The following is a 12,445-nucleotide window of genomic DNA, read 5'->3' on the forward strand; positions in this document are numbered from 1 at the left end:
AGCAATACTTTTACACTGTAATGACATAAGTAGTTACACAGTAATAATGGCAATGTAACGTAAGTGTTACCACATACTGCATCACTACTAGTATTTCTAGACTGACAATTGTTCACACAAATAGAATAACATAATCTGAAAGACTATAAAGACAATAGGATCCGTAGTCAATATATCTGTATATTTATCTCACTTATTTCCCGAATGCATGAAAAAATAAAGTGAATCAATGAATGCCTATTAATGAATACAATAGACTGTGTACTACTCCCTTCACAGAACAGCGCAAACTGGCTCTAACCAGAATAGAAAGAGGAGTGGGAGGCCCCGGTGCACAACTGAGCAAGAGGACAAGTACATTATTGTGTCTAGTTTGAGAAACAGACGCTTCACAAGTCCTCAACTGGCAGCTTCATTAAATAGTACCCGCAAACACCAGTCTCAACGTCAACAGTGAAGAGGCGACTCCGGGGATGCTGGCCTTCTAGGCTGAGTTGCAAAGACAAAGACATATCTCAGACTGGCCAATAAAAAGAAAAGATTAAGATGGGCAAAAGAACACAGACACTGGACAGAGGAACTCTGCCTAGAAGGCCAGCGTCCCGGAGTTGCCTCTTCACTGTTGATGTCGAGACTGGTGTTTTGCGGGTACTATTTAATGAAGCTGCCAGTTGAGGACTTGTGAGGCATCTGTTTCTCAAGCTAGACACTCTAATGTACTTGTCCTCTTGCTCAGTTGTGCACCGGGGCCTTTCTATTCTGGTTAGAGCCAGTTGGCGCTGTTCTGTGAAAGAAGTAGTACACAGCGTTGTACCAGATCTTCAGTTTCTTGACAATTTCTCGCATGGAATAGCCTTCATTTCTCAGAACAAGAATAGACTGATGAGTTTCAGAAGAAAGTAATTTGTTTCTGACCATTTTGAGCCTGTAATCAAACCCACAAATGCTGATGCTCCAGATACTCAACTAGTCTAAAGGCCAGTTTTATTGCTTCTTTAATCAGTACAACACTTTTCAGCTGTGCTAACATAATTGCAAAAGGGTTTTCTAATGATCAATTAGTCTTTTAAAATGATACATTTACATTAGCTAACACAACGTGCCATTACAACACAGGAGTGATGGTTGCTGATAATGGGCCTGTGTACGCCTATGTAGATATTCCATAAAAGAAATCAGCCGTTTCCGTTAGTCATTTACAACATTAACAATGTCTACACTGTATTTCTGATCAATGTGATGTTATTTTAATGGACAGAAAATGTGCTTTTCTTTCAAAAACAATCACATTTCTAAGTGACCCCAAACCTTTATAGGATTCTCCAATAAAGACAATGAGAAAAAACGACTTCAATGTCAAGGAAATGACTTCACTGCTTGATAAATTCTAGAACTGTTATTTCCCTTTCCCTCGCAATGTAGTCAAAGATAAGAATCATCCATAATGTAAACCCAGACCAAATTGCCCTTGATGCAGATAGGGGTCACAGGTCAAGGATCAGTCAGCGTCCCCTCCCACATATCCCCACATCCATCCTTACCATTAGAGTGGGAAACGCAAAACTGACCTCAAATCGGTGCTTACAAATTCCTCCACACCGCCACACAAACACGGCAGAACGCCAAGTACCTACCATTGGCCCATATGCTGTCTGTTATAGAGTGACGTGTATATACCATTTCCTTCAACGGTGTGTGCAACAATGTCAGTCTGTTTATTGCAAAATTAGGTGAAAGGTTCAATCTCAAAATGACGAAGTCTCACTACCGAGGGGTAAATGTCACCATTGTTTTCAAACTTTTAGTCGTACGTTGAAAATGGAGAGTATTTTATTGTTTTGAACTTGTTGCTGAAAGTTGGGCTGAATTCGGCAGTATCGCTACAGCTGTGAAACTAACGTTACTGTTTTATCCTATATGTAATTGTCTCACTGATTGTTATCATGATAGGCTACTACTTGAGGACGAAACCTCGATGTCAATTCGCACTGGTGCATGCGTTGTTGATAAGGCTATCGTCCTCTTCTTATCCGATTGATCATCATGACAATTAGGTATGTCGTAACATAAATGAACTGCTCGCGTACAAAGTATCATCTCCCGCCAACAGTGGGCATTGCGCCTATCGATAGTCGAAGGGATTGTCAAATCTCAGCTCTACAAGTTAATGATTTGCTCTTTACCTCGTACTTAGTACCTGAGCGTGGAGTTTGGATTCTGCCCTCCACGCCGATTAACATAATTTGAGTAGTTTCGGGTAGCTGAGCCTTTCTTTCTGGCCTGTGAGCGCCGATCCAGTCAACGTTTACCTGCGGTCACCTTCTTGCTCCTAATAGATTGCAAAATGTTAGCTCTCTTTGTGCTTTTGCTCTGCATAACATCTTCATTTTCTGCTTCTACTAGAGGTGAGTTATTGTTTGTTTTTTCATGTACGGATATGTGTGATGAATATGTTATTTTATAATGTGTTGGTATGTTAGCAGTTGGGCTCTAGGCGTACAGTCAGTGACCTTGGAACTTCTGTCATAAAACCTTTGAATGGTCTTGCAATAACCAAGAAACCAACAAATCACTTTCACTGGAGATTCATAATTTCACAGCACATGTTTGTTCCTAAATTCAATAGTCAAATAGTTTCCTGGTGATGTAAGGTGGGCTCCCAAGTGGTGCAGCGGTCTAAGGCACTGCATCTCAGTGATAGAGGCGTCACTACAGACTCTGGTTCGATTCCAGGCTGTATCACACCCGGCCGTGATTGGGAGTCCCATAGGGCAGCGCACAATTGGCCCAGCGTCGTCCGGGTTAGGGTTTGCCTGGGGTAGGTCGTCATTGTAAATAAGAATTTGTTCTTAACTGACTTGCCTAGTTATATAAAAAATAAAGTACACTACCAATAGTAATTACTCCCCTGAACATTTAGGCAACCTGCAGGGTAGATATTGTGGATATTACTGTAGCTGGTGGTAGTTGTTTTTTGGGTGTCAATTCTATTAATCATAGGTGATATGAATGAAAGGAATTCTTGTTCAACTTGGTCAGTAGAAGCTAAGGCAATTGACAAAATGGTTGAATACAGCTGTCTGTGGCAGAATTTGTATGTTTGATTCAGCACTTTGTGATTGGTGATGCAACCCGAAAGTGACACGTCAGTCTTGACTCATGGCCTAATAATGTCAATTACTTTGTAATGCTACACTGTATTAGAGCAATCAATGACTTTAATAGTCCACCCACAACATTCTCTGTCTCCAGTGTTGATTGTGTCAATCAGAAACGTAGACCATAGTAGGTTTAGCTTACAAGGGTTCTCGTAATAATGACACATTATTACAAGTTGCAATTGGACCACGATGAAGGGCTCACCTTCTGAATCCAGGATGCCTGACAGTATGAATGTATACATATTACTGTCTGTTTTTAAATCATCTGCTACAGAGGATAAGATGTTTGGAAGTATTTTGCATAAAGCTACACATGGTTTTACAAGTGTCAGTCTCATCCAGTAGTAATTAGCCTGGGGGCCAGGTAACGTGTGTAATGGTTAAACAATTCATTGTTGCCTAGCCAAAACATTACAAATCTAACAGAGTAATAAATTGATCCAATCTGAACTCAAGCCTTTTTGTTATGATTGACATACAAAGGGGAAGTATTTGACTGCTGTAAAGCAGATGATTTGAGGGAAATACCTTAATTCAATCACTGCTTAATGGTATATACCAACTATTTTGTTTAGGAGATGTTTTGACAGACATCTCACTCAGCAGTGAGGGCCATTTAGTGTTAATCACTTTGTTGACATTGTTCTGATGAAAGACCTTGATATTTATATAGAGAAACACGGGTCTAAGTGAATCCCAACCATTTGGGGTCCTCAGTGAGTTGTCAGGGTCTCAGTAGCCTGTTCAAACTGCACGTAGCCCAGTGAAACACCCTTGGTTGTCACCCAATTGACTCCAGAAAAGTAACACAGGAATATTTTACTCCAGAAAAATGACAGTTGGTTTCAATTAGCCAGGGTTAACAAATGCTTGTGTAAAAGGACGTTAAACTGGCCCCGGGCTAATTTTAACACAGTGTTAAAGATAGCCCTGGGCTAAGAGAATGCAGTTTGAAAAGGCCTAGCGGGGCTCAGAAAGAAAACTGATTTGAGAACCCCTGCTCTAAGTCACTCATCACTGTAACTTTTGATCTCACGCTGCGATTCCTGCATGCCCCCATCTTGTTTCAGGTGCTGGTGCTGCTGGACCCAGGCTGAACAATGACCAGTTGTACAAATTCAGCTACACCACCGAGGTGCTGGTGGACAGGGCCAAGGGGTCAAAGGATGGCAGTGTCGGCTATAGGATCTCCAGTGACGTAAATGTCAACTTAGTGTGGAGAGACCCCAGCAGCAAGGACGACCAGCTCATACAACTGCTGGTAAGTAATCCCACAGCACCACCTCCTCACCCTGACTTTGCCAATAGCTACATTTGAGGAAAAATGTACTTACTATGGCTGTGATATGTGGTCGTCCCACCTGGCTATCTTAAGATGAATGCACTGTTAGTCGCTCTGGATAAGAGTGTCTGCTAATTGACTCAAATTTAAATGTATGTTGGCTGGATGTACCTGAATCCCAAACCCAGCCCCTAGAACCCCAGCCCCTAAAACCCCAGCCCCTGGACCCTATGCTCTTGTGTAGGTCTGAGAGGATTGGATAGGTGTATCTGTTTTATGGCAATAACCCTACCTCGCCATATGATAGCCTAGTTGGACTTTTTGCCATATCGCTTAGACCTATCCAGTCTTTTCAGATCTACACAAATGCAGTGAGTAGGGGGTAGGGGTTGATTTAGGATTCATTCAGGGACAGACCGAGAGCCAGTTTTTGTCAAACCTGGTTGCATGTTTCCCTGGGATATTGAATTTTATAAAACCCACCTCTTGTTTTGGGAGGATACATGTTGGAGTTTATACATGCAAAATATTGTGTATTTGTATTTATTATGGATCCCCAGTAGCTGCTACTCTTCCAAAATTAAGGCAGTTTATACAATTTGAAAAACATTACCATACATTTAGACTGTGTGCCCTCAGGCCCCTGCTCCACCACTACCACAGATACAGTACAAAATCCATGTGTACGTGTGCGTATGCTATCGTGTGTATGCCGTCTTTACAATGTGAAAGGAAACTCAACCACATATTGATATGATCCTGGGAAAGAGGTTCTTAATGTCTCCTGTAATTGGAAAGAATAGAAAAATAAGCGTGGTCTGATTGTGTAAAAATAGTACTTAAGTTCTCAGTCAGGCCCCTCTGAGTTAAAAAAAAATTGTATTTAAAAAGGCCCGGTTTCAAATAGTATTTGAATTCTGTTAAATACTTAAATTGTGCTTAATTGTGTGTGCCTGGCCCAAAAGCAGTCATCTCAAAAGTGCCAACATGCCTGCCTGGAATTCCAGACAGGCTAAACCAAACACTGACAGTTTTTGAATAGGTTCAAATAGTATTTGAAATCATTCAAAGTCTATACCTTCCACTCTGGTTGTATTCTATGGAGAATATTGATATTGAGCTGCTTGAAATGTCCTAATCCTCCTCCAAATCATCCTCCTCCAAATCATCTAACAAGCTCCTCCATTCCCATCCACAGATCTCAAACGTGAAGATAGAAAATGTGGCCCAACGCTCAGCCAAGAAGAACATATTCCAGGGCGCCACAACGCAAAGCCTTCTCGGAGAGAATAAGCTGGCAGCACTGGAAAGGCCGTTCATGGTGCACCTGAAAAACGGAAAGGTAAGAGCTGTGGATGTTGGTTTGTTTCTATTGTAAGACATTTATAAAGGGGCTCATTCATACTCATAACAGGTCTTACAAATAATTACTGCATCATAATGCATTATACTTGCAGGCGCTAAGTAAAGTGTTACTGTATGTTTTTATTGATGCATAATGCTAAATTATTGATTGAACTTAAGGCAGTTACTAGGAACATCAATGTGCTTCGGGTATACTGTAGTGGAGATTATCTGCCATAGGTAGATGTAGTAGGATGTTTAATTGTTACCAGAAGTATACTAGATATACTACAAATAGCTATTTTTCTATCATTGTAGTACTATTGCTGTTATATCTTCATAGGTTAATAGTCATAAAAGTATTGTGCAATTTTTGGAGCATCATTGATGACATCTGTATTGCCGGGGACTATTAATGGAACCATAATTGGCAATGTGTTAGTGTGGTGACGCTGGAAGGGGAAATACCAGACAGATGGTGAGTACAGGGCAAGGGTCAATCCTTCAGATTGCTGGCCGGCCGGTTATCAGATCTCACGAGAGACAAGTGTGGGGGCATTGGTGTGGGGTGCCGTTCCTGGATGACACAGACAGGGTGAGGTGAACCAGTTGATCAGTGAATGTCCTGTTGAATGCATTGTGATCAGCTAAATCTGTTATGAAAATATTGCAAATTTAACACTGGACTGTATATATTGAAACTAAATGTATTACATACACTCACTGGCCAGTTTTATTAGGTACACCCATCTACTACCGGGTCGGACGCCCCTTTGCGTTCAACAGGAATGTTCCACAGGGATGTTGGTCCATGTTGACGTGATGGCATCACGCAGTTGATGCAGATTGAACGCCTGTTAGCCGGCATGATTCTTGCCATTCTCCTTGGACCTCTCTCATCAACAAGCTGTTTTCGCCCACAGAACTGCCGTTGACTGGATGTTTTTGTTTGTCGCACCATTATCGGTAAACCCTAGACACAGTCGTGCGTGAAAAACCCCAGGATACCATGCTCAAAGTTGTTTAGGTCACTTGTGTTGCCCATTCTAAAGTTCAATCGAACAGTAACTGAATGCCTTGATGCCTTTCTGCTTGCTTTATATTACAAGCCACGGCCATGTGACTCACTGTCTGTGGGAGCGATCCATTTTCATGAACAGGGTTGTGTACCGAATAAACTGGCCGGTGAGTGTAAGATAATTAGAGAGTGACATGATTTTGAAACTTTTGTGATAGTGACCTTAGGGTGACTGTTTGTTTTTACTACAATGTGATTTATTGTCTGCAACCTTTGTACTTCTGTATTGTATTTTGGACTTTTTATGCTGTAGTCTCTGCAATGTTAGACGTGGTTTTTCAAATGAAGCTTTCTATCTCTCCGAGTTGATAATGGCTGAATATGGACAAAATAAGGTTAAAGAATGATAGTCTTCAACAAATATAATAACTACAACCTAATAAATCTCGTGATTTAATCTAAACCTCAAAGTGTGATTTACAGTGTGATGCCCTGAGTTTAGTGGAATACGCTGGGAAGGTGAATAAGACATTTGTTTGATCGTGTCTGACTGCAGAATGTGTCTTGGGTTGGCATGGGCATTCCTTGCCAAGAAAATTACACTATGTGCCACGCCATAGCCATACTGTCAGGTTTCAGGTAAGACCCAGATGCAGACCGTGTCGAAGAAAAACATTTATTTCTAGTACAAGGGCAGGCAAACGACAGGTCAAAGGCAGGCGGAGGTCAGTAATCCAGAGAGGGTACAAAAGGTCCAGAATGGCAGGCAGTCTCAGGGCAGGCAGGGGTCAATAATCCAGTGAGGTGGGGCAAGGTTTATTTATTTATTTACCTTTATTTAACTAGGCAAGTCAGTTAAGAACAAATTCTTATTTTCAATGACTGCCTAGGAACAGTGGGTTAACTGCCTTGTTCAGGGGCAGAACGACAGATTTGTACCTTGTCAGCTCGGGGATTCGATCTTGCAACCTTTTGGTTACTAGTCCAACACTAGGCTACGCTGCTGCCCCAAGGTATAGAACGGCAGGCAAACTCAGGGTCAGGGCAGGCAGAACGGTCAAAACCGGGACGGACTAGAAAACAGGAGCAGGAACAGGGGAACAAACGCTGGTAGGTTTCATAAAACAAAATGAATTGGCAACAGAGAACAAAGGTATAAATACACAGGATAATGAGGAAGATGGGTGACACCTGGAGGGGGATGGAGACAAGCACATAGACAGCTGAAACAGATCAGGGTGTGACACATACCTTGCCAAGAGAAAAGGAACTCCCTCAAGATGCATTTCACAGTCAGACCCTACGTAGTCAGACCCTTTTCCATTTGTTGACATCTCATTATCTGAGGCACTTTGATAATATTAATCGGAGAAAAGTACTGCTAATTTCGCTGTTCTGTCACTTGACTCTAGTGTACTGTCGTATCATATTGACTTGTTTGTTGTTCCATGCCTCTGTTTCAGGTGAGCAGCTTTTACTGCTATAAGGCGGAGCCTGCTTCCATTAAGAACTTGAAAAGGGGTGTGGCTAGCTTGCTACAGGTGCAATCCAGATCTGGGAAGGTCATAGAGGTAAATGAGACCCAATACATATACAGTTACAGGAAATTGCGGAAACATTTAATCTGCAGTCCTATTTTAGCAGGCACTTACTAAGAGATGATGTGATAACAATGTACTTTTGATACACTTTTAACAAACTCAATTGGTAACCACCGCCGTGTACCAAATTGGTTCTATATATATATATATATATATACACACACACACACACACTCTACTGGTCAAAAGTTTTAGAGCACCTACTCATTCAACAAGGGTTTTTCTTTATTTTTACTATTTTATACATTGTAGAATAATAGTGAAGACATCAAAACTATGAAATAACACACAGAATCACGTAGTAACCAAAAAAGTATTAAACAAATCAAAATATATTTTATATTTGAGATTCTTCAAATAGCCACCCTTTGCCTTGATGACAGCTTTGCACACTCTCATGGCCTTCTCTCAACCAGCCTCATGAGGTAGTCACCTGGAATGCATTTCAATTAACAGGTGTGCTTTCTTAAAAGTTAATTTGTGGAATTTCTTTCCTTAATGCATTTGAGCCAATCAGCTGTGTTGTAACAAGGGGGGGGGGGGGGTTATATAGAAGCTAGCCCTATTTGGTAAAAGACCAAGTCCATATTATGGCATGAACAGCTCAAATAAGAAAAATGAAATGACAGTACATTGCTAAAAGACATGAAGGTCAGTCAATACGGGAGATTTCAAGAAATTTTTAGAGTTTCTTCAAGTGCAGTCGCAAAACACATCAAGCGCTATGACGAAACTGGCTCTCATGAGGACCGACACAGGAAAAAGACCCAGAGTTACCTCTGCTGCAGAGGATAAGTTCATTAGAGTTACCAGCCTCAGATATTGCAGCCCAAATAAATGCTTCACAGAGTTCAAGTAACACACATCTCTTCGTGGTCGAGTTGCTTCAAAGAAATCACTACTGAAGGACACCAATACGAAGAAGAGACTTGCTTGTGCCAAGAAACAATGGACATCAGCCAGGTGGAAATCTGTCCTTTCGTCTGATGAGTCCAAATGTGAGATTTTGGGTTCCAACCGCCGTGTCTTTGTGAGACGCGTTGCTGGTGAACGGATGATCTCCGCATGTGTATTTCCCACCGTGAAGCATGGAGGAGGTGTGATAGTGTAGAAGTGCGTTGCTGGTGACACTGTGATTTATTTAGAATTCAAGGCACACTTAACCAGCATGGTTGCCACAGCATTCTGCAGCGATACGCCATCCTATCTGGTTTGCGCTGAGTGGGACGATCATTTGTTTTTCAACAGGACAATGACCCAACACACCTCCAGGCTGTGTAAGGGATATTTGACCAAGGAGGAGAGTGATGGAGTGCTGCTTCAGATGACCTGGCCTCAACCCAATTGAGATGGTTTGGGATGAGTTGAACTGCAGAGTGAAGGAAAAGCAGCCAACAAGTGCTCAGCATATGTTTGAACTCCTGTTGGAAAAGCATTCCAGGTGAAGCTGGTTGAGAGAATACCATGAGTGTGCAAAGCTGTCAGCCACCCTTTGCCTTGATATTTGAAGAATCTCAAATGTTTAACACTTTTGGTTACTCCATGATTCCATGTGTTATTTCATAGTTTGTCTTCACTATTATTCTAAAATGTACAAATAAGAAAAACCCTTGAATGAGCAGGTGTCATGTCATCCCCCCCAAAAATAATAAGAATGCACTGTAAAATAAAATTTTACCAAAAACACAGTTGTAAGTTTGCAATGAATTATCAATGTAAATCATTCGAACAAATGCTTAAAACTGTTTTTCTATGGTTTTCTGTTGTGAGTACTTTTGGTTGGCTGACTGATCTTTCTGGGAACAGAATGACGTGTCCGGGAGGTGTACGGTAGAGTACAAGGCTGCCCAAGGCCAGGTGACAAGGACCAAGGCTTTGGAGACCTGCAAGACCGCAGAGACCGGCTTCACCACCTACATTCAGGTCCTGGGCGTGAGTGGGGAGTCCAGCTCTGTCACTGTTTTCACCCTGGAGGATGGTTTCATTAAGTCAGCCACAGCCAAGGAGACTCACATCTTAGCAGTCAACGCACGCCGCACCACCGCAGCTAAAATAGTGTCCAGGTAAGGTGTGACACAAATCACATTTTATTTGTCACATGCGCCAAATACAACATGAAATGCTTACTTACAAGCCCTTAACCAACAATGTGGCTTTAAGAAAAATAAGACGCAAGGGAGTCAAATGGAATTTTAATGGTGAAATTCTGCTGTAAACTTTGAGGCAATAGTTTTATTTCTTCTTTTTGTTTACTAAATTAATCCAACACATGCATTCTTTCATTGTAAAAGTAATGTTCTTTTTTCACTTACTGATTTGAGTAGGCTTTCTGAGAGCATCAATTGCAAGGAACAGAAACTGATTGATTGATTTGGATTTGTTAATTTATGTTGTCCTCAGGCAAAACTTGACGCTGGTAACAATTGAGGCTGGGCCATTTGAGGCTGCGGGGAAGAATGTCGCCAGTGTTGTCAAATCACTTGATGAGAAATTGTATGCTGTTGGTGTGACAGCTGAGAAGGTCAAATCCCAATGCAAGGGCTGTCAATCGGTGAGTGGTTGTGAGAAACAATAAAGTAAAAAAGTGCTTCATGTTGTTTTCAACCTTGGACACTGACTTTTTCCTCTGAAAGGTCCCAATATAGCCTTCAATTCAGCTTTTACATTGACGGTATTGACTCCCAAACTAAATGCTTCAAAAATGACTCTTTGCTAAAGAATAATTAAAAGGGGCAGAGGAAAACTGTACTATGCTGGCCTGGTTGATTGCTGGAATGGTGCTAGAATGAAATAATCAGAACCAACACAGTACAGGGTGTTACAATAGTGTGAAAAGCCCTTGTGAAGTCTGAATTTACCAACGCTATACCACACTATCGATGCATGTCCTTGCCGACCAAACATGTAATTAAGAAATTACAATTTTTTTCCCTTTCTTTTCCTCATCTCTGCTCATCCCGATAGCTGCTTGAGCACTGGCAAGAGGTCCAGAAGCAGTTTGAACCAGATAGCTTGTCAAAGGCCATCGCTCCCAGACGCTTCCTGGCTCTCATCCAGAGCATAAGGAAAGCCTCCAAGGACGAGATCCTCCAAGTGCTGAAGAGCTCCACCAAGACTGCCCTGTAAGGCCTAGCACTTACCCACCTCTCTCTCTCTCTCTCTCTCTCTCTCTCTCTCTCTCTCTCTCTCTCTGTTCTGTCTGTCTGTCCGTTCCTGTCTGTCTGTCTGTGCTGTTGTCCTGTCTGTCTGTCTGTCTGTCTGTCTGTCCTGTCTGGTCTGTCCTGTCTGTTGTGTTCTGTCTGGTTCTGCCTGTCTGTCATGTTCTGGTCCCTGTCACCTGTTCTGTCTGTCTGTTCCTGTCTGGTCTTGGTCTGTCTGTCTGTCTGTCTGTCTGTCTGTCTGTTCTGTCTGTCTGTCTGGTCTTGTCTGTCTCTGTCTGTCTGTCCTGTCTGTCTGTCTCTGTCTGCTGTCTCTGTCTGTTCCTCTGTCTGTCTGCTCTCCTTGTTCTGTCTCTCTCTGGTCTTGTCCTCTCTGCTTTCTCTCTGTCTCTTCTCTGTTCTCTCTGTCTCTGTCCTGTCTCTCTCTGTTCTCTTGTCTCTGTCTGTCTCTGCTGTCTCTCTTCTCTCTGTTCTCTCGTCTGTCTCTCTCTGTCTCTCTCTGTCTCTGTCTGCTCTCTCTGTCTCTCCCTCTCTGTCTTGTCTCTCTGTCTGTCTCTCTCTGTCCTCTCTGTCTCCCTCTGTCTCCCTCTCTGTCTGTTCTCTCTGTCTCTCTCTCTCCTTGTCTCTCTCTCTCTCTCCTGTCTCTCTCTCTCTGGTCTGTCTCTCTCTGTCTCTTCTCTCTCTGTCTCTCTCTCTCTGTCTCTCTCTCTCTCTCTCTCTCTCTCTCTCTCTCTCTGTCCTCGTCTCTCTGCTAGTCTGTCTCTCTCTCTCTCTGCTCTGGTCTTCTCTCTCTTCTCTCTGTCTGTCTGTCTGTTCTCTCTTCTCTCTCTCTGTCTCTTCTGTCCTCTTCGTCTGCTCTCTCTGTCCTATCTCGTCTTCTC

At 42.3% G+C, this 12,445-nt stretch overlaps 1 protein-coding gene across 1 annotated transcript; it reads left to right on the forward strand.

The window, feature by feature from the left end:
- Positions 1-1,803: 1,803 nt before the first annotated feature.
- Positions 1,804-11,555, forward strand: LOC112072532 (microsomal triglyceride transfer protein). Its single transcript, XM_024139935.2, has 7 exons — positions 1,804-2,405; positions 4,232-4,422; positions 5,642-5,785; positions 8,269-8,376; positions 10,213-10,469; positions 10,807-10,957; positions 11,371-11,555. Exons 1-7 carry the CDS (start codon positions 2,345-2,347, stop codon positions 11,530-11,532), a joined length of 1,074 nt encoding a protein of 357 aa, XP_023995703.2. The 5' UTR covers positions 1,804-2,344; the 3' UTR covers positions 11,533-11,555.
- The last annotated feature ends 890 nt before the right edge of the window (positions 11,556-12,445 follow it).

The sequence above is a fragment of the Salvelinus sp. IW2-2015 genome, unplaced genomic scaffold, assembly GCF_002910315.2.
Source record: "Salvelinus sp. IW2-2015 unplaced genomic scaffold, ASM291031v2 Un_scaffold1952, whole genome shotgun sequence".
Classification (NCBI taxonomy): Eukaryota; Metazoa; Chordata; class Actinopteri; order Salmoniformes; family Salmonidae; genus Salvelinus; species Salvelinus sp. IW2-2015.

Bases quoted from the DNA above. Each gene is read 5' to 3' on its own strand.
- LOC112072532 (XM_024139935.2), top strand. From the start codon at position 2,345: ATGTTAGCTCTCTTTGTGCTTTTGCTCTGCATAACATCTTCATTTTCT. The intron at 2,406-4,231 runs GTGAGTTATTGT...ATCTTGTTTCAG, and splicing joins ATTTTCTGCTTCTACTAGAG to GTGCTGGTGCTGCTGGACCC. The intron at 10,470-10,806 runs GTAAGGTGTGAC...TGTTGTCCTCAG, and splicing joins GCAGCTAAAATAGTGTCCAG to GCAAAACTTGACGCTGGTAA.